General features: G+C 34.5%; 1 protein-coding gene across 6 annotated transcripts; it reads left to right on the top strand.

The window, feature by feature from the left end:
- Positions 1-938: 938 nt before the first annotated feature.
- SHLD2 (shieldin complex subunit 2) lies at positions 939-24,336 on the top strand. Of its 6 annotated transcripts, none has more exons than XM_075758729.1 (10): positions 945-1,278; positions 2,603-2,675; positions 6,428-10,398; positions 11,635-11,742; positions 12,552-12,746; positions 15,079-15,213; positions 17,449-17,655; positions 18,482-18,716; positions 22,310-22,425; positions 23,045-24,334. In XM_075758729.1, the coding sequence occupies exons 3-10, from the start codon at positions 8,886-8,888 to the stop codon at positions 23,215-23,217; spliced, it is 2,682 nt and encodes an 893-aa protein (XP_075614844.1). In that variant the 5' UTR covers positions 945-1,278; positions 2,603-2,675; positions 6,428-8,885; the 3' UTR covers positions 23,218-24,334. The 6 variants fall into 6 exon arrangements, with proteins under 6 accessions (XP_075614846.1, XP_075614844.1, XP_075614845.1 ...); XM_075758730.1 differs by having other exon boundaries at positions 945-1,282; positions 7,920-10,398; XM_075758728.1 differs by having other exon boundaries at positions 945-1,282; positions 2,603-2,728; positions 7,920-10,398.
- Positions 24,337-26,193: the final 1,857 nt, after the last annotated feature.

The raw sequence follows: 26,193 nt of genomic DNA, 5'->3' as shown, positions 1-26,193 counted from the left end.
ACAGAGAGCAGCCTTTCATTATGGTTGTGTGCTATAACCAGTTAACCAGTGATGTATGTAATTGTGTGGAGGATGGATTCCAATAACTTTCATAATGTGAAGTACCAGCTCACATAATTTGAGCCTAAATAAGATATTTTTTGAGAAATACACTGGATTTGTGCAGGAAGATGTACTTTATTAGTATTATAATGCTTATTGCACATTATTATAGTGATGTTCTGGCATTTGTATTACTAAGTCAAGCTGAAAGGTATTTGCTTTTCTATTTTTACAGAAATCCATTAAATCAAAGCTCAGTGAATTGTTGCTCAGTTTAGAAAAAAGTTATTTTCCTGCTTGGTAAAAAAAAAAATCAGTTTAAGAAAATAGAAGACTTTAAAAAGAAGAAACTAAAAGCTGATACTAGCCTGATATCTTGGGTTTCTTATCTTCCAATCCTAATAAATCAAATTGACAGGCAGTTAATCATATGGAAATAGGGCTATTAAGATCATGCTTCTTTGACCAGTTGCCTCACTTTCATCTTAGGTTCTGTATAGTTTTATCAACTTCAGTTTATCAGAAGGTTTAAGTCCTAAAATAGATTTTCATTGGTAAAGATACCTGTGGATAGTTTTCTGCAAACGTAACCATTCTTTTAAAAAAGCTGAGATAATGTCATTCTAATATTTTGAGGTTTTTGAAGATGCTGAAATATCTGGAAGAATATCTTTCTTGGCAGAAGGTATAGCAGTTCATTATAACTATTCCTAAATAGTTCTCAAAAATGAGGTTTTGGGGAATGAGTGTCCTTTAACAAAACAGGCACAGCACTTTTGTGTATCTTTGACCTTTTACCTTTATCTTTCCTACTCAAAAGGTCACTGATCTTCAGAACTTTTAACTTCTTTTGTTTGTAACAGCCACTGTATGTTCATATGTTGTTAATTATGTGTATTGCAAAACAAAAGTCAATAAATAGCATTTACTTAAAAGGAGGTCTTTCGAGGCAGAAAGGCAATGAGGAAAGAATTGTCAAGTTAATCACAAAAGCCTATTACCTTTACTCTAATTTTCAAACACAATCAAGACTATCTCTCTGGCTGAATTGAAAATGTACTGTCAGTGTTCAGTCTCTTGCATCATTTGGTTCCAAAAAATAATCCTTTTAAAGTAAAATGGCTGATGCAACTGCTGAGTAGATACCTCTGATTCAAACTTGTATTTACAAAAGAAATGTCTTTATTTCAGATCAAGGAAAATATTTTCCTTTTAGAGCACAACTTGATCCTGCAGGCAAGTTGGTACACACTAAATGTTAGCAATGCCATTTGATTGCTTACCTTATTCATTTTAATAGTTATGAAGCATGACTTAGTGGTTTTAGCCTTTTATTCAGTGTTTTGATGTAACTTTTGAAAAATGTCAAACTGTATGGAACTTCTCAAAACACTGATTTTTGGTTTAAATTACCCATCTCCCTGCTTGTGCTGTGGGAATATTTAGGAATGTTTCTATTGCAATGCCTTAATCATAGATGTTTTGTACTCAAAGTGTTTTGTTACTGAAAGTGCTGCAGATAAGGAAAAAAGTTTGGATACATGTTGTTTTATGGCTATATATTGCCAAATACAGCTTTTATGTATTTGTAAACCAGCTGTACATGTCTTGAGGCCAAATGGTGGTGTAGTCCTCTGGTAGTAGCCAGTGACAAGAACTAAATACTTGAATGGATTAGTATTGCTGCTATTTATTATAAATAATAAGTACTAAAATTATTTTATGGTCAGTAATAATCTCTATTCAGATAGCATTTAGAGGTAACTGTATAGTAATTATTACAGGTACTGATGTAGGCAAATGAAGACTTATTTTCATAAATTTAGATACTGACTAGCAGGATTCTTGCTATACCACTGTGTCTGGTCAACAGCTGCCTCTGTGTACAGTATTCCAGAAACATTATTATGTGAGTCAAATAACCATCTTGTTTAGTAAAAAGTAATTTTACACCAAGTCAGGTATAGGACTACAGTCTTTGCCTGAAATCTTGGTATTAAAACTTGGATGAAAGATACTTGGTGATAGTTATCCTTACTAAATAAAGGATGACAAAAATAAGACCTGTAATTACCTATCCTATCCATTTCCCCAGTTGCCCATATGTACATGTCCTTTCTCCCACATGCATGTTCTCTTGACTTCTTGTTAGGTCCCACTAGCCTAGTCTAAATCAACCCACTTAAATCTTGAACTGCCGTTCACTTAGAGGTATAATTGTCTTTTGAGCCCATACGATACATCCCTTGTTCTTAAGTAGAGAATAAGATTGATTCAGCTATGAGTTGCTTAGCTTGATTTCTTGTAGCAGTTTTTATTTTCCATTGGGTTCTTAATACATATATTTGGACCAAACTTCTTATTGTTTTGGAGGATAGGTGCTGTTGCTGGTATATTAATTCACTTGCAGTGCTGGAATGAGTTGTTGGCATAGAGATCATCCTTCTCTTGCGCAAGTTGCTAGCAGACATATGTGTTCATCACTTCATCCTCAAGGTGTTTCAGATTCTAGATGTATGAAACTGTTACTACATTGCTTGCTGTGTCTTCATTTTTTTAGGTTATAGTACAGCTACAGTACCTGGCTCTTAAAAAGACAAAGTTGCATTTTGGAGGAAGATTTGAGCAGCATGGTAAAAGCGCCAGAAGAGTTTCCTGTGATGTAATCAGAACTCTGCATCCAGAGGTTTATTTCTATTTTTCCTTTGGTTAGCTAGTGTCTTAGTATATTTTCTACTCTACCATCATATGGGATGAGCTAGTTTAAAAAAAACAAAACCCTACAGCTTGAATTGAACTGAAACTAAGTATTCTGAAGATGGCTATTAACTCAGTTTCTTCTTTTGTAAGGTCAGTGAAACAGTGCTTTAATTTTGTTTATACTATGGATAGAAGTGTAAAATCAAGTGCAAATGAGCGAGGAGAAAGTTCATAGTAGAAATAAAAATTTAGAATTTAAAGAATATCCTATTTTGATATCTACAGGGCGAGCTTCTCATCCCATAAAGGACAGTATAATTGCTTGTGCATATCACAGGAATCAAGTTATTAACTACTTACAGGTTAGGATATTCATCGAGCTGTACCAAATCAAAGCTGCAAGTTAAAAGAATATACGTTTTTTACCTAAAAAATCCTAATCCGTCAGTGTTGGGGGTGTATGAGAATTCCGGGGGGGGGGGGAAGTTACATTTTCACATTATATTGCTCCAATCCTTTGTCTTCTGGTGCATTGCTGTCTTATTTCTGTAATTTTATTTAGAGCTTGAAGCTGTACTGTGTAACAGACATAAAGAAACTGTTACCCAGAGGTAGAATTAGTGTGGTTTACTTTCAGTGTATAGGGCTTAAGTAAAAACTTGATGAAACTATATTTGGATGTAACTTTTAAAAACAGGGATTTAGGCATCTGACTACCATTAATATTTAGGAGTGATAGGAAACTAAAGCTGTGTCACCCTCTTTACATTACCGTGGCCTAATGCTTAAGTGATTATCCTTGTGAGTGAATACTGTTAATGAATAGTGAAATATGGAGTAAGTAATGAGTACTTCTAAAGTATCTTAAGGGTAATTTAAGGCCATATATGTAGCACCACACAATGTTCCTAGAGTATTTAACTATTGGAAGAGGATACTTAAAGCTATTTTAAATTTTGTCCTATGTATAGCAAATCACTAGAGATTAACAAACTGTTAATGACATAGCTGTTAATTTTAAAAACCTTTAAATTTAAATTTCCTGTCTTACATTTAGGTCAGGAGAAATACGCTAGGTACCATAATTTATTTCTTGTAATAGGTATATTTAACTTTAGTTGCAGTATCTTGCAAATGTAGAACTTGCTGATGTAGTTACTGCTTTTTAATAGATCATTGACCCGTCAATCAGACTCTGACCATTTCAGAGATAAAAAGCTAGGCTTTCATTGGCTATTATGAATAGAGCACCTTTCCACAAATTAAGAAATGGTGTAATAATTAACAGGTATAATGGATATGCACATTCAGGTTTCAGTTATATCTTTATGAGCTTTAGTTCCTGTTATCTTTGGTGTAGTTAACCCCTGTCTACCCACAGATAAATTTAGCTACAGTATAAAAATGGATTTTTTTGTGGCAGTGACATTTTGCTAATATGATTGACAATTTTTTGCTCATTTTTTAAGATCTGTAATAAAAGCTGTTCTTTCAGACTTTCTTCAAAACAAGGCAAAGAACTTCACTAACAAAACTGATTAAGTAATAATACTGTTCTAAAGAAACAAAGCAAAGATTCATAAAACAGTTTTGCATACAGAGAATTTACCCAAACTTTAATTTTTTTCTGATTTACAGACTTAAATGATTATAAGTAATGGTGATTCCTGCTACTGGAGTTTGGTATCTTTGAACTAAAGAGTCGCTCGGAAATTGCCAAAGCAGGTCATTTGATAGTGGACTCATTAGGTGAACCGGGAAGTAGGCAGAGGTCACTTACCATTTCTAAGCTTTAAATAGCTTAAGAGAAATCAAAATTTTAGGTTTTGAAAATACATGATATTTTATTTGCAAAAATTCATTAAACAACATCAAGATTCAATTGCTCTGATGTAATATGTTTGCATTGCAAAATATGAATCAGGAAAGAAAATCCTAAGTTTAGAGAAGTTGTGGAACTGGAAAGTTAAGGAAAACTTTCTGAATTTATGTATAACTTTTATTAATCTTTAAACATGACAAAAACCAAGAGAAGTAATAGTTAAAGTGGGCTGATAAAACACTGTATAACTGTTTACTAAGGTATAGAAGTATTTTTATTTTGAAAAGTGTTTTCCTATTAAAGTATTGCTGGCATCTTAATTAGTGCTATTAATGCAATTGCATATGTTTTATATGCAATACTATTTCAGGTGTGTTCTTATATACCAGATATTTATTCAGAATACATTTGTGTAGAGACTCACATTTATTGTAAAGTCATCTTTGTACTAGAAGCTGGCATAGCTGTCATTCTGTTGTAAATTCAATTTAATCTATTTCGGGGAAATTTATTTGTTTCATGACATCATTTGTCCTACATGTATAAAGTAGTAGATCTTGGCAGTGTTCAGTTTATTTTGTGATCAGTAGTTCACAGACTTTTGTCATTGGGGGGTTTAGTACTGTAGTGAATAAGTCACCATTTATTATTCATACATTTTTGTCATGTCAATGCTACCTAGGTATAAGGTGTGCTTATAAAAGCAAATATTCAGGTACTTTTTTTAAAAAGTATTTTCAAAGTACTCCTTAATATTAGTCACAGATCTTAATGTGTATTTATAAATGCAGCTGTAAAAAAAATGAGTTTTTCTGGAAGAGAATGAAGAGATTTTTTCAATTGTATTTGGCAGTGTCATGCCTGCTATAACTTGAGTCCAAAATCCTGCAGTTGCAAGAGGAATTAGCTTTTTTAGAGTACATGGTGAGACTATGCCAAGATCTTCCAGGTCCACAAAATAAAATCCTCAAGGAGGGAAAAAAAAAGTGGAAGGGGCACAGTAGTTGTCTTTTTATTATTTATAATATTTCAATACATGTCCAAGTGGGTAGTTTACCTCATAAAGATGAGGGCTAGTGGGATTCATTTCTGATGCAAGAGTGGCTTATCTTGAGACTTGGGAATGCAACCTTCCCTGTTCCTAACCTCATCTTCATAATCTTTCCAGTTATTTGTTCCTTTATTTTTAACAGTCTGTTCTTTCATTAATCTTATGTTGTGATGTACCCTTACTTCCTTAACTGGAGATAATAGATACTTTTTTTTGCTATATTCTAATCCTCACACACACACTACTTAATATTGTAGTGCAAGCAAAACTACTTAAACCACAAAATGAATTGATCCATTACAAATGAAAATCATGAAATGTAATTTTACTGTTATATATATCTTTCCATTTCTTCTTTTTTCCCCTTATTTAAATCTAAAACTAAACCTCTTCTTTTGCCACAAAGATCTTGTCTTAATGCAAAAATTCATCCAGTTGAATCTCAAGGATAAAAATAGTAAATAGATTTTATAAAGACCGTAAGTATGCAAAGATAACAGCTTCGTCTAATTCAGACTCTGCATAAAGAGTTTGTGTGTGTGTGTATATATATATACACACATTGAGAAGAAAGTTTGAGGTTATTGGGATGCACTTAGATTTACATGCGTTGTTTTCATAGATGAGTAAAGCTTTCCATTAAAAATAGTATAGTAGTGGTTAGGAATTAAAAGCAAAGTTAGTTTCCATGGTTTTAATATGGGGTTTTTGTTTGTAATTCTGTCTACTTCCCATGCTTGAATATGATTCTTCAGTGATTTTTTTTCATTCAAGTGTTAACTGATTAGTTCATTGTTCAACCCTGATTAAAGGAAGAATACATTTGAAATATGACATGGGATATCTCCAGATGTAGAGTGAAATACAGCTGCATTTCTAGGATCTTAAACTTTTATACTGAACTTCAAGTATTGAAAAGGTACATTTAGCCTATGAAATATATAGTTACCTAAAAGCTTTCCTTTGTTACTGTTTTCTGGTTTTAAGCTATAAAGTGCAAAACTTTGCTCTAATACAGTATGAAGTCCTGCATTAGATTGACATGAAGTAATCTAGAACACTTGACAGCTTTTTGATTTTAATTTTGAGTACTTTATGGCATCTTAAACACCAACTTTTCTATGAATACGAAATCTCTGAAAGGTCTTGCAATTCCAGGTTTTAAGCTGGCCTCTAAACATACTGTTCTAATCTCACTATTTAGCAACCAAATTGCCCTTATAGTGTCCTCAGAACTCATCAAAAACAGATGTATTCAAGGGGCTCATTTACAGTGTAGTTGAATCTCATTTTTTTCCTTATAGGAAAACTTAGAACACTGTTTTATAAGCTTACTCTGAAGGTATAGAAAGCAGGTAAGCAAGTTATCTTGTCACAAACATTTATTGGTTTACTTAAGTTTTCTTTTTCCCTGAAACTTGATGCAGAAATGCTTGGGAATTTTGGTGACAAGACAGTAAGAATGGAGTAAGATGGTATCTTATATTTGTGATGGGTTGGTATTCAGCCCTTGTAGAAGAAGGTAAAGTTTGAAGTGAAAGAGCTGCTCACTCTACCAAAGCCCAGTTTCGAAATGAATGATTATTTCATTAATCTCTGCATGGTGTGCAGGTTCTTTAGAAATGGCATGGACTTGCATCAGAATCCTGCTGTTCAACCTCTTTTGTGCTATAGCATATATGTGGAAGAAATCTTTTGTAATTCATTTGAACCTTTTATTCGCTTGAACCTCCTTATATATTGGGTAGTCTTTTATCTACAAAACTTAACATCACTTCTTTAGGGATTCAACTTCACTGTCACTTTGCTTTGTCTTTCCTTTTTTACCTAATCCATTATTTTAAGGTTGAACTGTAAATTCTTTTTGGTTATTTGTAAATTACTGTTCTTATAACTTAAGACTTTCATGAGTGTGGGAATTGTCCTTTGAAAGTTGCATTCTTATGAGCCTAAATTTAAATGTACAACTGTAGAAGTCTGGGTACTCCAATCTTAAGTATTATTTGCTTTGCAATGAACATAAAACTGAGTGATACCAGTTACTATGTTTTGTAGCTTCTTTGTATTATGATATATCTAATTTTAGTGGCTGTTTTTCCAGTTATACCTGTAATATACTAGAGATTAGTGTTCCAGGATGTTTATAGTTTTTCCATGTTACTATGAACTTTATGAATGTGCAGATTTATCGACCCCTAGTGGGTTGTTAGGAAAATGGCTGTTAATTTAATAAGTGCTAAATGAAAAATTTAAACCTTTTTCAATGCTGTATCTGTTTCAATGCTCTTTTTCTTCTGTTTGCAGCTGGTTTAGCGCCTGAACTTAATTTCTGGTGTTCCGTTTCCAGCCTCTGCAGAATTGCTTATTGCAGCAACTTCTCTTAACAACACTTCCAAAACATGAAGTTAGGTGTCTGTATTTTAATGAACACTTGTGGCCGTAGCTGAGAACTTTAAAATTATAGTACAGCAGAAATTTAAAACTAAATGGTCTTTTTTGTGCTGTGTAAGGTGGGCTTATTTTTAACTAGCTTCAAAATTTGATTAGCTACCCTTCTTGGGTAGTATGATACTATATAAATGAATTAAAGCAAATTGGAAATCATCTGCTCAAGTTTCACTGACCTCTTAATGCTTATTAAATAATTATAATTTATCAGTAATATTCTGAAACTTTCCATTTCATAAAATAATCAATTAAAACAGTATTTTCATGCTAAAGCAGCATGTAAAATACTGCATTTCTAGCAAACTTTTAAAGTAATTTTAAATAGCTCTAGTATTTTTAATCATTTAGCTGAAATTTAAATTTTCTGGGAGATGAAATTAACTTAATCATGCTGTGAAAGTTTTACAGGCATTTATTTCACATGAATTAAAATGAAGTACTGAATATTGAATTCATATTTGTCTTAAGCAATAATAAATTAAGATAAGCCTGCTCAATAATTAAACTTAAATTCAACTTAACTATAATCGTACCTCTATGTGTTTCCAAGTATCAAAATCAGAAATTAAGCCCTACTGTAAATTTATTTTACTATGCAAGTTTGACACAATAACTTCCATTTTTTATTTTGTACACTTAATTTTATAGGCTTTAGGTAGTAAAGTAGTGTTTATACCAGTTAAAATATGAAATACTCCTTTGACTTTTGGGTATTTAAATTGCTAAGAAAAGGCCAAATGCAATTGTTTGCATTTACTAATATTTAGTGTGCTTATTACAGAAAGCACATTGTTTAAAGTGAAACTTACGCAGCAATCAAAAATGTCAAAAAGACCTCAAATTCATATTTTTGTGGGAGCACCCAGTATTCCAAGCTTGCTGGAAGTGTCAGAGCAAAGTAGTTCAGCACCAGCTGCTGAAAAGTGGAGAGAACTCCGCTGTTTTTGTGATACACATAGTCTTTTTTCTGAAAAAGTCAAAAGTGCTGACCAATTAGTGTCTCGGGCAGAAAGCTCTATAGTCACAGCAGTTCCTACAAATGATGACAGCTCTGAACAGGGAAGATTAATGGTAGCAAAAGAATATTTGACATCTCATGTGCCTGTAGCAGTAACTTGTACCATCACACCTAAAAAGACTGAAAGTTTGATTTATTCTGATTGTCAAATATCTACAGATAGATGCACTCATGCAAATGTAAATCAGGCTGCAGATCAACACCTTCCGCAAAAATTTGCAGAATCGGCTAGAAAAGATACACAATCACATGGCTGTTGTTCAAACCTCACTGAAAGAAAAGCTAGTCATTTAGAAGTTAACAGCTCTGACATTTCTGATTTGGTTGCCAGTACTAAGCAGATTACCATACAGCTAAGGTCTGTGGGACAAGATGTTCAATCAGATTGTAGAAGTGATCACCATGAACATTTAAGTCGATATCTGGATATGTGTTTCCCCCAAAATCAAGAGTCAAAACCAAAAGGAGAACCAAGTGATTGTTCAGACTTTGCAGTGTCAACAGATACTGAATTTCGTAGTATAATGACTTCAGGTCAGATGGCTATTTTTGCATGGGATCAGAATGAGATGCAGGAAAGAATCATAAAACTATCAGAAACAGAAGCAGGCAAAACACCTGAAGAAAGGCAATGTGATCATTTCCAATTTTATTCTGCTGTTGGATCATGTCTTAATGTGGCTGGAAATGAATATGAGGAAGAGTATACAAGTTCCCTTGAACTTTTCAACTCTGAGGGCGATGGGAAAAATGTTTGCATTGAAGCCACAAAACAAGAAGGAAGTGCTCAGGAAAAGACAGAAAAGTCTCAAGAACTTAAAGTTCCTGATGAGCAATTTTTAGATGAAATCCATATCGAACCATTAAGCTCAGGAATATTGTGCTCTCAAGTAGAGAGTTGTCATAAGAGCTCTTCTGAAAGAGCCCACAACTGTGAAGATTCCTTTCATATTTTTCCCTCAGCATTTAACAGACAGCTGAAATCAAAGAGGACTAAACTGAATTCTTCTCCAGCTGGTCTTGGGATGAGAGTAGATGATGAGAGGATGACAGAGTTCAAGAAACTTCAAAAGAAACTATCACCACTTAAGAACTGCTGCTGCAAAAATCAAAAGTACAATGTTTTGGTCACAGTAGTACATCCTTGTCATGTCAAAGAAATACAGGTGAAGACTAGACTAAAATCTTCATGTAAAGTTCCTGTAGCAACAATTGCAGTTATTGACCAGTCAGAAATTGAGAGAAAGGTGGTGCTGTGGCGTGGTGCTGCATTTTGGTCACTCACTGTGTTTCCTGGGGATATTGTACTGCTTACAGGTGAGAATTCCTTTATGTGCCTTTTTAAAATGTGGATCTTTAAAATGGCTGTGTGAAGTAGAACAATATGTAACCAATAATTTGGAACTATGGTTAAGCATTTGTAAGTTTCTTGTATCACTTACATCACTCAACATCACTTTGAATTCTCAATCATCCTGCCAGTGGAACATCGACTGTCCTGTAGAAGTTTCTTATGTAGTCTTTGGTCTGAGACACAGCAGTGCATCAACACTACAGCAGTGTCATAGGTAGTCAGGTGTATTCCATAACCTGTCAGTGTTGTTTTAAAACAGTTGTTCCTGAAAGGTACAGATGTGTTATTTCATTTATAGACTTTTTTGTAACTCTCTGCGGTCAGACCAGCAGATGGACCAGAAAATTGTGATGTTATGTTCAGTTTCAGGATGAGAGATACTTTTCCTCCTGTGAAGACTTTGTAGCTTAGCACTAGCATCTTGAGATGGATCATGTTGTGAGTTAGTAACTGGCATACACTGCAGAAATATAAAATGCTCTTTGCAGTTCACCTCTTTCATAACATGTCAGATGATAATGAAGATGCCTCCTGATAAATCCTTTGTACTCCTTAATACCTAAGAGGAGCAAACCCCTCTCTAAGAACATATCTTATGTGAGAGAATGCAGTACTATAAATTAGTTGCAATATTGGTTATAGGGCTGGAGTTGACCAGAACTTTATAGTGATCTAGCCATTTAGATTTTGCAATATGCAAAAAATTACACAATATAAAATTGTTTGACTACTATTACAGTGTAAGATGCCTATTTCTTTGTTAAGAGTTCTTTAAGTACTTATGGGGGGGTGCAAAGGGATATTTTAGAGATTGAAGGTGAGCTGGGTTTTTTCTTTTCTGCTTAGACATTCTTATCTCAAAATATGTCAAAAGTGTTTCTGGGTAAGCCTAGTACTTTATTACTCATTCTGAAATGTTGCACAGTAATTTACCCAATACAGTCACCCACTTCACTTACACAGTACCTGCTCTAAGACTATTGAATATTTTATATGAATTGAAGAATTACATAAAACTACTGAGAAAATTTGATTAATGTAAATGGTGTTGGTAGAGTAAAAAAAAAATCACTTTGTTTCCAAGTGATCTTTCAAACTGTTTCACATCTGTATGTGTGATGGTTTTCTAGTCAAGAAAAGTATGATACACTTCAATATTGTCGATACATGAGTTGATTAAGATTGCTCTAATCTTGCAGATATAATAGTGTACGAGAATCTCTGGTGTGGAGAAATCATGCTGCAGTCTACATTTACCAGTCAGTTATTGAATCTGGGGAACTGCTCGGCTCTCAATCCAGAAGAATGTAAGATTATAGTGCATAAGTTTCCACAAAAATCACAGTGAAGTAACTATTTTAAAGTACTCAATTTTGTTGGCAATACCTCATACACAGGGTAGATTGGAAATGTGAACAACTGAGGTAGAAAACACTCTAGGAAAGTATGACAGGAACACCTGTGGGCATGGTGACATCAGATTAGTAATCACCCAGCTCTACTATAAAACTGCATGTACCTTTCAAAACTCTGAAAAACTTAATTCTTAACTGCTTTTTCTTAAACTAAGCTTGATCCCAGGAATCAACCATAAGATGTCTGAGACTTCATGACAATTAAATTTTTTGCAAAAATTTTAGAGGTTTGTAGAGTAAGTAGATCCATTCAGGGAAGGTAATTCATTGCAGGCTATTAAGCACAAAGTCTTTAAAGATACTTGAGCTCTGCAGGGCTGGAGACTAAGGGGAAAATACAATGGAAGTATCACCAAGAACTTGCATTGTTCTTCCTGTCCTCTTGATGTCCACTATTGCCAGCTATTTATGGCAGGTTGTGGGGTAAGTGATTGAGAATGGCTACTCTTACCAAGCTGTGATACAAGATTTCTTTCCTGTTCTTGGTGTAATTAGCTTAACTTTAGGATGTTAAGAAAAGGAGGCAGATGAAGTACGGTGTAATAGTGGATCAAGTGTTACACATCTCAAGAATTTCTTGCCTTAGAATTATTGTGAAATGGCTTTGGTTTTATTAGTTGGTACATATTTACACTGACAAATTTTGTACTTCCAAGCTTAAAAAAAAAGGGTGTCCCTTTAACTTTGTTTTTTCATATAAGTTTATCCTATAGTGGATGGTGGTGTTCTCCATGGCTTATTGGCATACATATCATCAGAATTTCCCTACTTTGGAAACATTCCACGAAGAAAAGTTCAGAGACTGGACAGTGTTCAATACATGCAGCTTGACCAGCTCCAGCCAAATACATTGGTTCACGCCATCTTGAAAATTATCAACATTGTTGTATTAACAGGTAAATTCATGCACTGGACTTCAACTTCCAACACTTAACAACAGGTAAAACTTAAATAGTAATTTTGCAAGGCAATTCTGGTTGTTTCCCATCCTATCGCCACTGTTTGGCATAGGAGTCGCAAGTAAAACCTTTGTAATGGTCCACTCATGGGAGACATAGTAGTTAGTACCTTCTTGTCTCTAACTCCGTTTCTCTAACAACTGTAGTCAGCTGCTGAAAGGAGGTTACTGCACACTGGTGCTGATCAACAGCATACATGTCTGTGGGAGAAGCATGTAGGCAGTGGGCACTGATCAGCGTTCCTACCCACTGAGGGATTGGTGTGTTCACTAAGGGATGAGCACTCACCGCATACTGCTGTTACTAATGTACTGACTTGTCAGTGAGATGGCTTGAGCATCTCCACAGCTCCAAATAGTGTGGTACCTGATCTTCAGTAAGATGGAGGATTGGAGAGAGATGCAGATACGAAGTATAGTGTTGGGAGGTGGAATGAAGCAGGAATTATCTTGAGGAGTGTGGGCTTGAAATCTTTTCAAGGGAAGGTAGGTGCATGTAGCAGGAGTGCTGAAAAGAGGATGATACTGCAGTTATGGTGGAGGAACGTAAATGTGTTTTTTATGGCTCTTGAAATTGGAGAGATACATTCTTGCTGTAGACCCCTGCTTGAGAAAGGGGGCCGGCTTACGAAAATGTCATGTGGGACAGTCAAGCTTTACTAATTCAAAGCTCAGCTGCCAACTGCCTTTCATGTAAGCATCCTGTCATTAAAGGAAATTTTGATTGTGCTATAAGTCCTGTGTTTTTCAGAATAAAATAAGTTATTAGTTATGCTACTGGTTTAGGATTTACTTGCCTTTATAATGGAACTGTGTTGCTCTTTTCTAGTGTTTTATTTGGAACATTTCTTGTTTGTTTCTTTCTATTTTTTCCTACTTAAATTTTTAAAGCTAAGCATTCCTGGTTTCTTAAATATGTGCTATATTTCTTTATGATAATCCTTACTTGTGTGCATTTGTACAACTTTTGGTTTTCAGTGCTGGAAAATGCACAGTGTGAAATTACTAAGATGTCTTACTGTGATAATCCTATTTCTTCTGCATAGGCATGACAGAGAACTACCTCATTAATACAATTTGTTTTGGAAATCTGAGTTTCCTGAATATTTTTATAATAAAGACTCCTCTCCCCTGAATAATCATGGTCAATGCTCCCTGTACTGATTTTTTGTGAGTTTATTCTTCTGTCACTCATTCCTTTTCTTCTAATTGTGAATGCAGTTATTTCAGGATTCCTTTTGCTGAAGCAATTTTCCATGTTAAAATTGATAATTTGTTTCTATTTCTTCGTAATCAGGCTTTACAGCTGCTTCCTAGCATCTTTTCCACCTTCTGAAATGAACAAAAACAAGTTATCTTGAGGCATTCTCAGTATTTCATGCAGTGCCTTGCTATGTATTTTTAACATGCTTTGGGCAGTTAAAGACCACTGTTCCCACCTGGAAAAGGAGTCTTCCTCTTTACAGTACCACTGTTTCTCAGTGATTGACTTCAAGCTTTACACTTAAATTTGATCATATTGCACTATTATCTTGTATTACATTCAATTTATTACCCACACTGTCAATATAATATCATGCTTTTTTCATTATAAATGGAGAATTTTGTAGATAGAAATCTTCATAATTTATTATTGTACATAAATCTCCAAACTGTTAGGTATTTAAAGCAAGAGTTCTTGTTCAAAAAAATACTAGTTTAAGAAAAATATTGTAGTTTGTGTTGAACTGAAACTCAGTTCCTGGGTAAGAGTGCTATAGAGATCTTAATTGTTTTTGATTTATAGATACTGTTGCTAACCCTCTTAGTGGGCTTGTGTGTGACTATAGCTTTCTTTATGTGAAAACTTCTAGAGAAATGTTTCTTTTGGTGTATTCCACAGAAGTTACAGGAACTTTAACTGCCAATTATGACAGTCTGTTGCTGAGATTGAGCACAATTTCTTTCCACTTTACCAGTCAGGATGAGTCGGAGCTGAAAGGTACTCAGATGCCTGCTGTTTCAAAGGGAGATGTCCAGTTGCTGAGTATTTAGGTGGATAAAGATAAATTAATATACTTCATGCATTCCTTCAAGCTAAATTCATGTTGCTAAAGAAATTGGATCTCTCTCATTCTGTCTTGAAGAAATTGTAGGTATATTCTTGTTTGCTTACAACTGTACCATAAAATACAATATAGCATGATTTCATCTTAGTATTGAGGCATGTGGGGGTTTGTGTGCTTATATGCTTTTTACTGTAGAAGTCCTATAACTTGAAACTTTTTCAGAATCTGTATACAGCTACAGAGGTGGCAACCAAAGAAAAATTATTCTAACAGTAGAACAGAACAGAGATCAACGCTATAGGATGGTGCTGTGGGGAGCAGGGGCTGCCTGGTGCCCTCAACTTCAAAGGAGAAAAGGTAAAATCCTTGAACCTAGAAGTAGCTGTAAAAGGATTTTTGTGATGCTATTAATATCTAAAATGCTCAGCTGGTAACACTTTTCCATTCAACCTTTAATAGTTCCCTTGGAAGGGCAACATATCTGATACCTATTCTAACACGTCTCCTCTGTTCAGAAGCAGTGCCATCAGCAGCATCATTTGAATGCACTCACTTTGTAAGATTGAGAAAGCATGAGTAATTAGAAACTTGAATCTAGATGCAAGATGGTGTCTTGAATCTAGACACAAGACACTGGTGCCTAGTTATGGAACTATAAAAAAAACCTTGTGTTAACTATGTTATCAGTTTTGCTGAGTCTTCTTTATTGTCTGGTTTAGTATGAATTGCTGTTTTCTTTACTTCTGATTTTCATTCTCTGCTTTCCACCTTACTACAGGTGTCAAGCTTTATATCCTAATGGTCTTGCTATCAAGCCTAGCTGTAACTGATGAAAAGCATCTCTTGCAAGAATTACATAGCCTGTGTTTTAGCAGTGACTACTGCCAATTTTTGGTTTATTCCTGGCTTTGTTCTTTTAAAATAAGTGAAACTAGTTTTAAGTAATTTTAATTTGTATTTCTGAGCAACGGATACACATAGGAAATAAATGCCGTATTACTTGAAGTGCTGGATATATCTGCCTAAAAAGCCAGTTTTTGTATAGTGCAAAGTACTTAATCACAGACAAACCATGAACATTTGATCCCAGTAAGATAGCCAAAAAGATAAATTCCCATGAAACTAAAGCATTCACAATGCAACAGCTAAAGTATGAGTGAGTTGTGGGAAGAGCGTGATGTCCATCCTTGCTAGGAGTCATAGATCAGCTGTGGTACATCTTTACTGGTTGTACTAACAGATTAGAAACCTCATAATATTATAGAGGAAGATATGAAGACTTGCAATTTTTAAATTCTCTACATGCTTAAAATAAAGTGCACAAGACTATACAGTGCTAGAGCATCTAAAAATTGTTGCCAGTAAGTTACATTTTTCATTTCTTGCTAAATCAGTCCAAATTTTCAGTATAAAGTCATCAGATGTTCAAGTTATGCTTTACACTCATCTTGTTTGGATTACAAAAAAGATTTATTTCATTAAATAATTTTCTGTAAACTTAGTGACGTATAGTTTCCCCATGTTTTGTGATCAGTTTTCTAATCAACAGGGTAATGTTGAAGATCTGAATAGGTTAAATTCAGGTATCAACCAGACCTTGTACCCTAGTTCAACTGTCCTGCTTCCATATATCCCCTCTTGCCAAGTGCCTGTTTTTTTCCTCCTGTTCACTCAGTGTTGCTCTAGAGTTACTGCCTGAATCTTTCTTTGAACTGGAACATGCTCAGTTTTGGGGGGCTGCAAGATCTCTATTCAGATAGGAGGTGTGTGAAACTAGACTGCTCAGAGAAGTTTTTTTGGAGTATTTTACTGTAAAACACTGACAGCAGATTTCTCAGGAGCTTGCAATTTTAGCAAGCAACCGCCGAAAGTCAAACTGATCCAAAATATGAAAATACAAAAACATGCTAATAAGATGTTTGTATGGACACTTGAATACATTAAAAAAAATCTATATTTTCTAACCTTATTTCCAAAGACAATTACTTTGGCTGCAACTTTCAGCTTGAGCAAACATGGAGGAAAAATTACAGCCTAAATGGTTATCAGACTTGATTCATAGGTGACAACTGGATTCTTATAACAAGGTGAAGGACAACCCAAAATATATTATTATGTGATCTCAATTTTTAAAGTATTTTTCTTTATTACGGAGTCAACTGGAAGATGGAAAAATTAATATTTTTAAATCAGAGCATTGTGAGGCTATGTCCCTCTTCTTAATGTTCTACTAAAGATGGAAGGTGATTAATAACTTGAAGATTTTTTTTCTTCTAGACACTGCCAACTTTTCCTTACTAGAGCTGACAAGAAATTTCAGAACTGGTTTCTTTTTCAAAAAGTTGAATTGCCTTGAAAGCTGAATGCAGTACCAGTGAAATGAAAGCATTGTTCTGTTGTGGGAGGACTCATGCATAGTTTATAGGGAAAGGGAAAACCCTACATGTCATCAGGCTTGAAATAAAGTTGCCAGAGCTGACCATACGAGAATGTCTTGCTAATTTGTTTCTCAAACATGTAAGTGACCATGGCTTTTTATAAATTAATGAAGACATAGAAAGTAAACTCTTCTGGTTTCTTTTTGTTCTGTAGATCACATATGGGACTTTAAATATCTGCTGGTCCAACATAGTTCTGTCTCAGGTGACTTTGAACTGCACACAACTCCATGGTCATCCTATGAGTGCTTGTTTGATGATGATAAAAGGGCAATTGAATTTAAAGAAAAGTTTCAGAAAAGCAAAACATCCCTCATGCAGATGACAAAGCTCTCAGCACATTTGGAGGAAAAATGCTCAGGTAAGGTTGTTATCCATAGCTCTAATGTCTGTTGTGCAGTGCATAACCAAGCAAAATAGATGCTCTGATCAAATAAAATGTTTTTTTTAAAGTTAGCACAGTTCTGGGACTTTGAATTTATTCTGGAGGCTGCTGTTCAGTACCCAGCCAAACTGTGAAGGCACCCTTCATTCAATGAGCCCAGAGGTGAGATAGGTGTGGTATGTGGTACCATACCAAGATAGCTGTGGAACACAGGGAGAAATGCTTAATCACTGAAAGTTTGTTGAATGGTATTTCTCCAAAACTCGAATTCTGTAAAGCAAGAGTAACATAGCTACTGCTATAGAAAATTTCTTACAAAAGAACAAAGAATATATTTTATACAAAAGTCACCCCTTCTCAGGCAAACCTAGAAGATTAAGGTTGTTAAACACTAAGTAGTATTTAAAGTTGGTATTGCAGCATTTAACTCTAGTTTATGTATAAATAATGGAAAGATAAGTTGTTAAAGCTATGCTTTTCAGTGTCTCTGAATTAGTATGAAAGAAAAGCAAATGGGAATCATATGTACAATTCTAATCTCTTGATCTCTTATTCAGGCTCTTCTATATTGGAATCTACCACCATAGTACCTAAAAATGTAGTACTCTTATACATTTTAAAATAATATTTAACCACAATGACTTTTCACTGCATAAATCATCTCAAAAAATATAAGCATGTGCTACTACAGGAAAAAAAATCATAGTTTTATTGATAAGTATTTTGATCGTAAATCAGCTGTAACCCTTGCTTTTGCTTTCAGTTGTAAATGACTGCAGATTTGATTGAAATTGTTTTGTAGGAGTGGTTCAAGTGAAAGCTCGTGTCTTAGAACTGAAGTTTACCATTTCAACTGGTCAATACAAACAACTTGTCTTCCGTGCTGACACTTCACTGGAGTATGTTTTGGCTTCTCTGCCTATGATTACGTATTCAGGGTGTGCTAAATGTGGTTTGGAACTACAGGCAGATGAGAACATGATCTACAAGCAATGTATTAGATGTTTGCCGTACAACAAAGTAAAAACATTCTACAGGTAAACAAAATGAAAATAATGTGTACTATTAGGGAAGTAAACTAAAACTTTCTCCATTTTAATTTCCCCATATATAGAATTCTATACTTACGGTGTGGCTAGTAGTTCCTGTTTTTCTAATGAATTTTCAAGGAGTTATTCTTGAATTGCTGTATTATGTTGCTATTATTCATAGGTTATATTCTTCGTTTAAATCTAACTTTTTAATTTCTTTGAATACTGTATCATACAGTAGCAAGGTTTATCCAGTACTGTGTCAGTAAGCTAAGATGGAGAAGTTTGAGGATCAAAGGAAAACTTGGGCATTTTGTCGCAGCCTAAGTTTTTGAAATGGTGTGAATCAATCAATTTTAGCCTTGCAGAAATAATTTTAACAAATGTTTTGAATAAATATTCTCATAGAGAACAAAGATGCTAAATTATCAGTAGATGGCACTGAGACAAGATGTATATGCACGTTTACTTGAGAAAATAAACTAAACGGATCCGCTTGATGTAGGAACAACATTAATTGTTCAATTTTTAAATTCATCTTGGGCTTTTGAAATGTGTCATGGCAACTTGAAAGACCTGCAGGTAGAGAAGGTTGAAACAATCATAGATGTAATAGAATTCTAGAGTATGTAAATTTTCTACCAAAATTATTCCTAAACTATTTCATAGTGAGTTTAATGAATCATTGCATACTCAATAGTTCCTCTCTTGGCTTTGATTTAAATACTAGAATCCCATTTGTCTAACAAGGTATTGACTTAGTCTTTTTCCTCGAGGTAAAATAGTCTTGCATCTTTAAGTTTATATGCTATTTATTTTCCTGTAAGGGTGGATTAAGTCCAAAAAGTTTCTTACCTAACAGAAAAAGATTCCCCCCCTTTCTTAAGATTAGGACCTCTCAGGTTCCTGAATGACCTCAATTTACTTATGCACAAAAGATGATAGAAGAATGATTAATATTTCCAATGTTTGTATTCTTAGCGTATGAACACGTCTTGAAGTGGAACTTAAATGCACAACTTCTTCAAAGTCAAGTCTGTCATTTTTGCACTGAAATTTCGCTCTGTTTAGTTTACTAAGAATGCATCTCCTTAGTAGTATTTCCAAATTCTGTATTGTAAGATAACTTAGTACACTTACATCTTAACAGGAGAAAAAAAAATCTCTTGCTAAAGAAATATCTTGTTAAAATGAAATTAACTTATTAACTAAATATGTTGTCCTAGCTTTATTGTGCTACTCAGTAGCTTGATATGTCAATGGTTAGTGTTAGTCTTGTTTATAAAACTGTATGTACAACCAGTAGAAAGTTACACTTTTCTGCAGTTTGCTAATTTATGCCCCTTTATCTCAGATTTGGTTTTAATCCCTCACTATAAGGAGGTAGTAAATTCAGTATGCTCTATTTCTAGCTATGCAAAAGCTACCAGCATCTCCTTGGGAGTAAAATCTGCATAGTATTTTTTACTTAGTATGAGTAGATGTAGTAATACTAAACACCGCATACTTGTTAAAACATAGAATATGAACTGAAAAACAGGTAGTCAGCATATAATAACCAGAAATGAAGCAAAGTTAATCTTTCCTAATGCATTACTTGGTTTGTGAGTTACATCTGCAGACTACATTTGCCTATGGCTTTGAAAGCTTTAAATGTTGCAACATCTCTTAGTACATTTCTCTGCAAAAATATTTCAGTTAATAATACTGTTTCAAAAATGTTAACTTAGTATTTTTGGAAGTCATAATAATTTTCTTGTACTTCAGCATAGATTGTCTAAACCAAAATACACTTCTGAGATAAAATAGCAATTGTCCACAATTACTTGGGAAGGTGAGCATGTAAGTGTATTGTTAAGCTTTCTCTCATGAAGGGAGCCAACGGTCTTTAATGATGACAAATAGTCAGGGCCTTGGTTTCTGTCTAAACTAACAGACTTTAAATAATCTCACAGATAATCAGACATGGAGTTCTTTTATCTCTTTTGATCACTTAAGATTATGAAATTTAGCAGTAGCTTTTAGATTAACAGATGGCAAGTCAAAGGATTTGCCTACTTGGGAAAGTGGTATATTTGTAGTCATTTGCCTTTGTGCCTCACAGGCATTCAAATTAATGCTGTCAGGTATGTTCTGCATCATGCTAACTGAATTAATCTGTTAATAACATTCTCCAATTGTCAATATACTGAAATACTGGCTGACTGTCCTGTTGGACAGTGCAGTTCTGCTAGTCTCTTGACATGACTGCCTTTCTTTCATTTCTGCTGTCTCTGCAGTGAGCATATTTTATTCCGTTTGGGAGCATCTCCCATTGAAAAGTTCTGCACTGAAGACGATTGTGCCTTATTTTATTACTTTAACATATACTGTTTCAGTATGGCTACAATCAGGATTTACATTATTGTGGTATGTCCTGATGTTTACTATTTTAGTTTCTTCTGTGGGATGGTCAGGATTTGAGCATTGCATCCTGCTTTGATCAGAGCAGTGCAGATTTTCTAAAAAGCGTGGGGATCGTGATGGTGCGGATGTTGCAGGTCAAATTGCACATAGTCTCAGGGCAGTCAAAGAGCATTTGTTGGGTAGAAGCTGCATCAGCTTTATAAATTATTATTAGGCTTAGTAAAATCACTCAGAAGCTTGAAAGCAAGCAGAAAGTACCTGTTGAACATCACTATAGAGGACTGCTAAGGTATCATTTCACAGAAGCATAGCAAAAACAAATAGCAAGGACTTATTTGAGGGAAGAATAAAAAAGTATGGCATCAATAATGACAGGTTGGAAAGAAGGCAAACACTTGAAATGTATGGAATGCCTGTACTACAAAAAGGATCACTTCTTACCAATTGTCTGTCATCCAACATCACTTTTGAATCATGTGAAAAGGCAAAATTTGGAAATAAGTGTGTGTGGGACAACAGTCCCTAACTGGGTTCATTTCAGACCTAACAGGAATACTATTGACCATATCCTATGTAGAAAATGGTTTCCAGGAAGAGGAGTGATTTTACTTGTTTAGTCGTATGTGAAACCATTTGGTATTTGTCGTAGTACAAGACGTACTGTCTTGGTAATATAGTGGCTATGAAGTGGTGTATTAAGACAGACAATATTAGGTGATGTTGATAGAGATGATACAATTCCAAGTGATACACCTAAGCTTGTTTCCCTGCTTTGCATTTCAAATCTTTATGTACCCCTTGTATATTTGTAGGTACATATACTTACATATTAACATTTATACTTTAAATATTTAAAGTTCAAAGCCATGAATAACATAACTTCATAACAGTGCAGTTCTTTGTCTTCCAGGAAAAGACCACTACTAAGACATTATTTTCTGCAGTTGTCTGAAAGTAAGACTTACTTGATAGCTTTAGAAGTTATTTTAACATTGAGTAGTAAATTCAGTGTATATATCTCAAGCTCATTTTAGCTCTACAGATTTGACAGATGAGTGCATAGAGATTGTAGTTCTAGTTCTTGGTGTTATGTTGGAGAATAGTACTACATTATATTACTTTCATTCAGAAATTTTGCTTCAATCAAAAAACATAGCAGCTAACTTTCCAGAGTCTTTTGTTTTCTGATCTAGACCCGCTTTGATGACAGTAGAAGATGGAGGACATGAAATTTATGTTCATGTGGTGTCTGAGTTAATGGAAAAAATCTTCCTCAATATTCCTGCAGACTGGTTGAACAGATTAGTAGGTACAGTTTCATTAATTTCTTGTGATAGAAACAGGCAGCAAAGTTCACAATGGAAGTAAAACTTTGAATTATTGATAATGTAAAATTGGTATGAGATCGTTCTGGAAATATGATGATTGCTTATATTGTATGAGATTTCAAAAAACCAAACCCAACCTCAAAGAGAACACTTCAGTTACTGTCTGACAAACTTGGAAGTTCAGAGTTGATGTAGCAACAAGAAGAGTTGAGATGGTGTGAACATTTATTATGTATTATATAACTAAGTATTCAGTAAGTAAATAGATTTCTTATATGCAAAATAAAATCTTTTAGCAGTTTTTTTAGAAATACCTCATGAAAGCATACCAGCTAAATAACTAAGCAATGTTTCAGGCAGGCTTCCCTTGATACATCCTGTCTGACTTGTGAATCATGTAAAACACCTCTCAGGTGTTAGTTTAATGAGAAACAGTCTTAGCACATTGCTTTTAAAAATTATTAAAAACCAAAAGCTAATTTTCTACTCATGTTGAGCTACACTTCCAGTAATTCAGTGTAGCTTTCATGGAGGTAGAACTTGAATGTTAGGTGCTATTATAAAAATAAAGAGTAAATTGGGTTGTTCTGTCTTTTGCAGTGCCCTCTTCAGATATAACATACAGCATAATAGTAGCAGATCTGTGTCATTTGCTGCTGGCAGATACAGAAGCATCCTATTTGTTGGAAATTAGGAGCCATTTTGTTCTAGATGAAAACAGCTATCCTTTGCAAAAGGATTTCCATCTGCTAAACTTTCATCTTGATCTTTGAAGCATTGACCTCTGCAATAACTGAGAAACAAAGACCATAGGAACACACAGATGGCAAACCAGAAAAATCAAGGAAGCAAATATTCTTAAGAATACAAGAAAGGATTTTGTTTTTAACTTAAAAAAAAAGACTGGCATGGAATATCTGCTACTAGTGTATACTGCTGCTGTAATACTGATAAATTGTCATAAAGTATATTTTTATACATGTATTTTTCTTTAACTCTTACTGGGTATCTGTTTTCCCTTTCTCCCTAGAAAAGTTCACTAGTATTGAGACTGAATGTTTCTCAGATATGGCAGGTTAGAGGAAGACAGCCATGATTCAGTAATAATATTTTAGTTAAGATTTTTCTTTGTCTGATTGTATACATTATCTGTAACTTGGTTATGTCTTTGCTTGCTTTGCTATTTTGGTTGCTTTCCTTTAAACAGCAGAATCTCTGCCACTTACCCTCAGCAATTTTGCTGCCATTGTTTTCTCTTGTAAAACAGAACTGTCTCACTGAATCTAATTTTGTGTATCTAAAAGTTATTGCACAGATTTTAATTAAAAGGTTTAAAACAGTTTAAACTGGTACATTCTTTTATGGACCCTTTAAATTGTTTAATTGTTGTAGTATTTATCCAGCATAAGCTGGCAAATAAACTTAATCACCTTAAGCCAATTTAATCAGTTTAACACAGGTCTGCAAAATTTTCTCCCAACTTGATCAGATTTAGAAATTAATTTAATTCTTTTTAAAGTCTTAGTGTATTCTGATAGTGATTTTTATCAGTAAGACTGAGTAAATGACTGCACCTGACTTCAGAGTAACAATCTCATAAATATTAATCTGTAAAAGTTATTAAATACATAGATCAGTATTTTTCTCTGATATAAATATCTTTGATATAAATTGTTCCTTTTACAGAAGCTGATAGAAACTGTAAGTTATGAACCATATTTGCTGTCTGGCTAGATCCTTGCAGATCTCTACCTGCACAGTTCTCATTTAGAAAATCAGTTTCCGCATGTACTGTTTCAGCTATCTTTAGGCTTCAAACATAGAACTGTTCTCAAAACTAAATTTATAAATTTAAAGTTGTCAAATGTACTATAATGCAAGTAATAGGACTGAATAGCTTTCATGTGCTGTTCTTGAAAGTGGCTAAAGAAGAGTAAAAAGAACTCCTGGGTTGAGAGATGGACAGTTTAACAGGTAAAGCAAAAAGCTATGCAGAAGCAAAGTAAAAACCCAAGGAATTCATTCACCACTGCCCATGGGCAGGCAGATGTTCAGCCATCTCCAGGAAAGCAGGGCTCCATCATGCACAATGGTTACTTGGGAAGACAAATGCCATCACTCTGAATGTGTCCCCCCCCTTCCTCCTTCTACCTCCAGCTTTATATGCTGAGCCTGATGCTATATGATATGGAATATCCCTTTGGTCAGTTGGGGGCACCTGTCCCGGCTGTGTCCCCTCGCAACTCCTTGCCCATCCCCAGCCTACTCACTGGTGGGGTGGGATGAGAAGCAGAAAAGGCCTTGACTTTGTGTAAGCACTGTTCAGCAGTAACGAAAACATCCCTGGGCTATCAACACAGCACTGTTTTCAGCACAGATCCAAAACATAGCCATGTACCAGCTACTATGAAGAAAATTAGCTCCGTTCCAGCCAAAACCGGCACAATGTCTGTTCTAAAATGGTGATAAATTGCTCTGACTGTCATTTGACAGGGTTGTACTTTCATGAAGTTACATGCTAGACTTATTGCAGAGCTTTAGAAATTTCTGTATTTGTCAATAGTAATGGGAAGTATTGAGGAGTGTGTCACATCTTGTATGATCTTATATCTATTTCTTGTGTATTTCTTGGATGAGGGTTTTCTGTGCTATGTATTTTCGTAAAATTTTAACATTTTTTAGAGCAAACGAAGCACTGTTAGCCATGGAGAGGTCTTGTAATCATTCTTCCTCCTTCATCTTGATACAAGTCTCAAGCATAAGACCTGATGGATGATCTGTAAAAGGTAGTAGGTAAAAAAAAATGCTCTATTATGTGACAATTGACATCGCTGTATTATAACTCCTTATTTAATAATGTTTCTCACTTTTCTGGAATAATTCTTTTGTTCAGAATGAGTCAAAAGGGACCTTTCTTATTTACTTCACTTGGATGACCTTGGGCAAAGTCAAGTTTATTGGTAAGTGCATTTAAAAATGTTTCTTTGGGATTTTAGCTGAATTATTCAACACAGAAACTAGAAGTATTGGTACTTTAAGAAGGGCAAAAAAGAGACCGCATTAATATGATGTATTGTTTTATTACTTGGTCCGCATTGTACATGAAGTCAGGTGACTTCCCACTTCAGAGGTATTTATGTTAAAAGCCACTGTACATTACCTGCATCTTCCTGCATAACCTAGTAAACATGTCTGAAACATTCTTAACAGTTTACTTTTAAGATCTTTAATGCTTGTTAGTGTGATTTATATCATAGAGGGGCATAATATAATTGGTAAAATTGCTTTATAGTAGTAATATAGTTATTATACAGTTTATATATAGCTTTCCTTCCCAGATCGAACATGTTGCCTATTAGATTGGTTTTCAGTGGTTTTGTAGGAGTAAAATTTGAAAACAGCTCTTTGGGGTTGGGGTGCTGGCATTACTCATTTAACAGAAGGTTGAACATTTTGTAAAATTCAATTAAATGTAATGAGTCTGGGCTCATCTTATATCCAATGGTGCAGTTAGCAAGACCGACTGAGGGTACCATGTAACATTTCAAATGGAGGATGAGATGAAGTGGAGTCTGTTATCTTACAGTTCTTCTCCAGATGTATTCTCATTCATAATATTTACTTTAGATAATAACAATGTTATCAAAATGGAAAGTGTTCTCATCTCCCCAGAGAATCCTCATTTTTTTAATATATTGAATTAATTAATACTGTATCCTGTTTGAAAGGAAGTTGGCTTTATTTCAGCT

This window comes from Balearica regulorum, chromosome 7, assembly GCF_011004875.1.
Source record: "Balearica regulorum gibbericeps isolate bBalReg1 chromosome 7, bBalReg1.pri, whole genome shotgun sequence".
Classification (NCBI taxonomy): Eukaryota; Metazoa; Chordata; class Aves; order Gruiformes; family Gruidae; genus Balearica; species Balearica regulorum.
Note: the sequence above shows the minus strand (reverse complement) of the source record. Positions and strands in the feature narration are given on the sequence as shown.

Bases quoted from the DNA above. Each gene is read 5' to 3' on its own strand.
- SHLD2 (XM_075758729.1), top strand. From the start codon at position 8,886: ATGTCAAAAAGACCTCAAATTCATATTTTTGTGGGAGCACCCAGTATT. The intron at 12,747-15,078 runs GTAAATTCATGC...AAACTTTTTCAG, and splicing joins CAACATTGTTGTATTAACAG to AATCTGTATACAGCTACAGA. The intron at 15,214-17,448 runs GTAAAATCCTTG...TTTGTTCTGTAG, and splicing joins TCAACTTCAAAGGAGAAAAG to ATCACATATGGGACTTTAAA.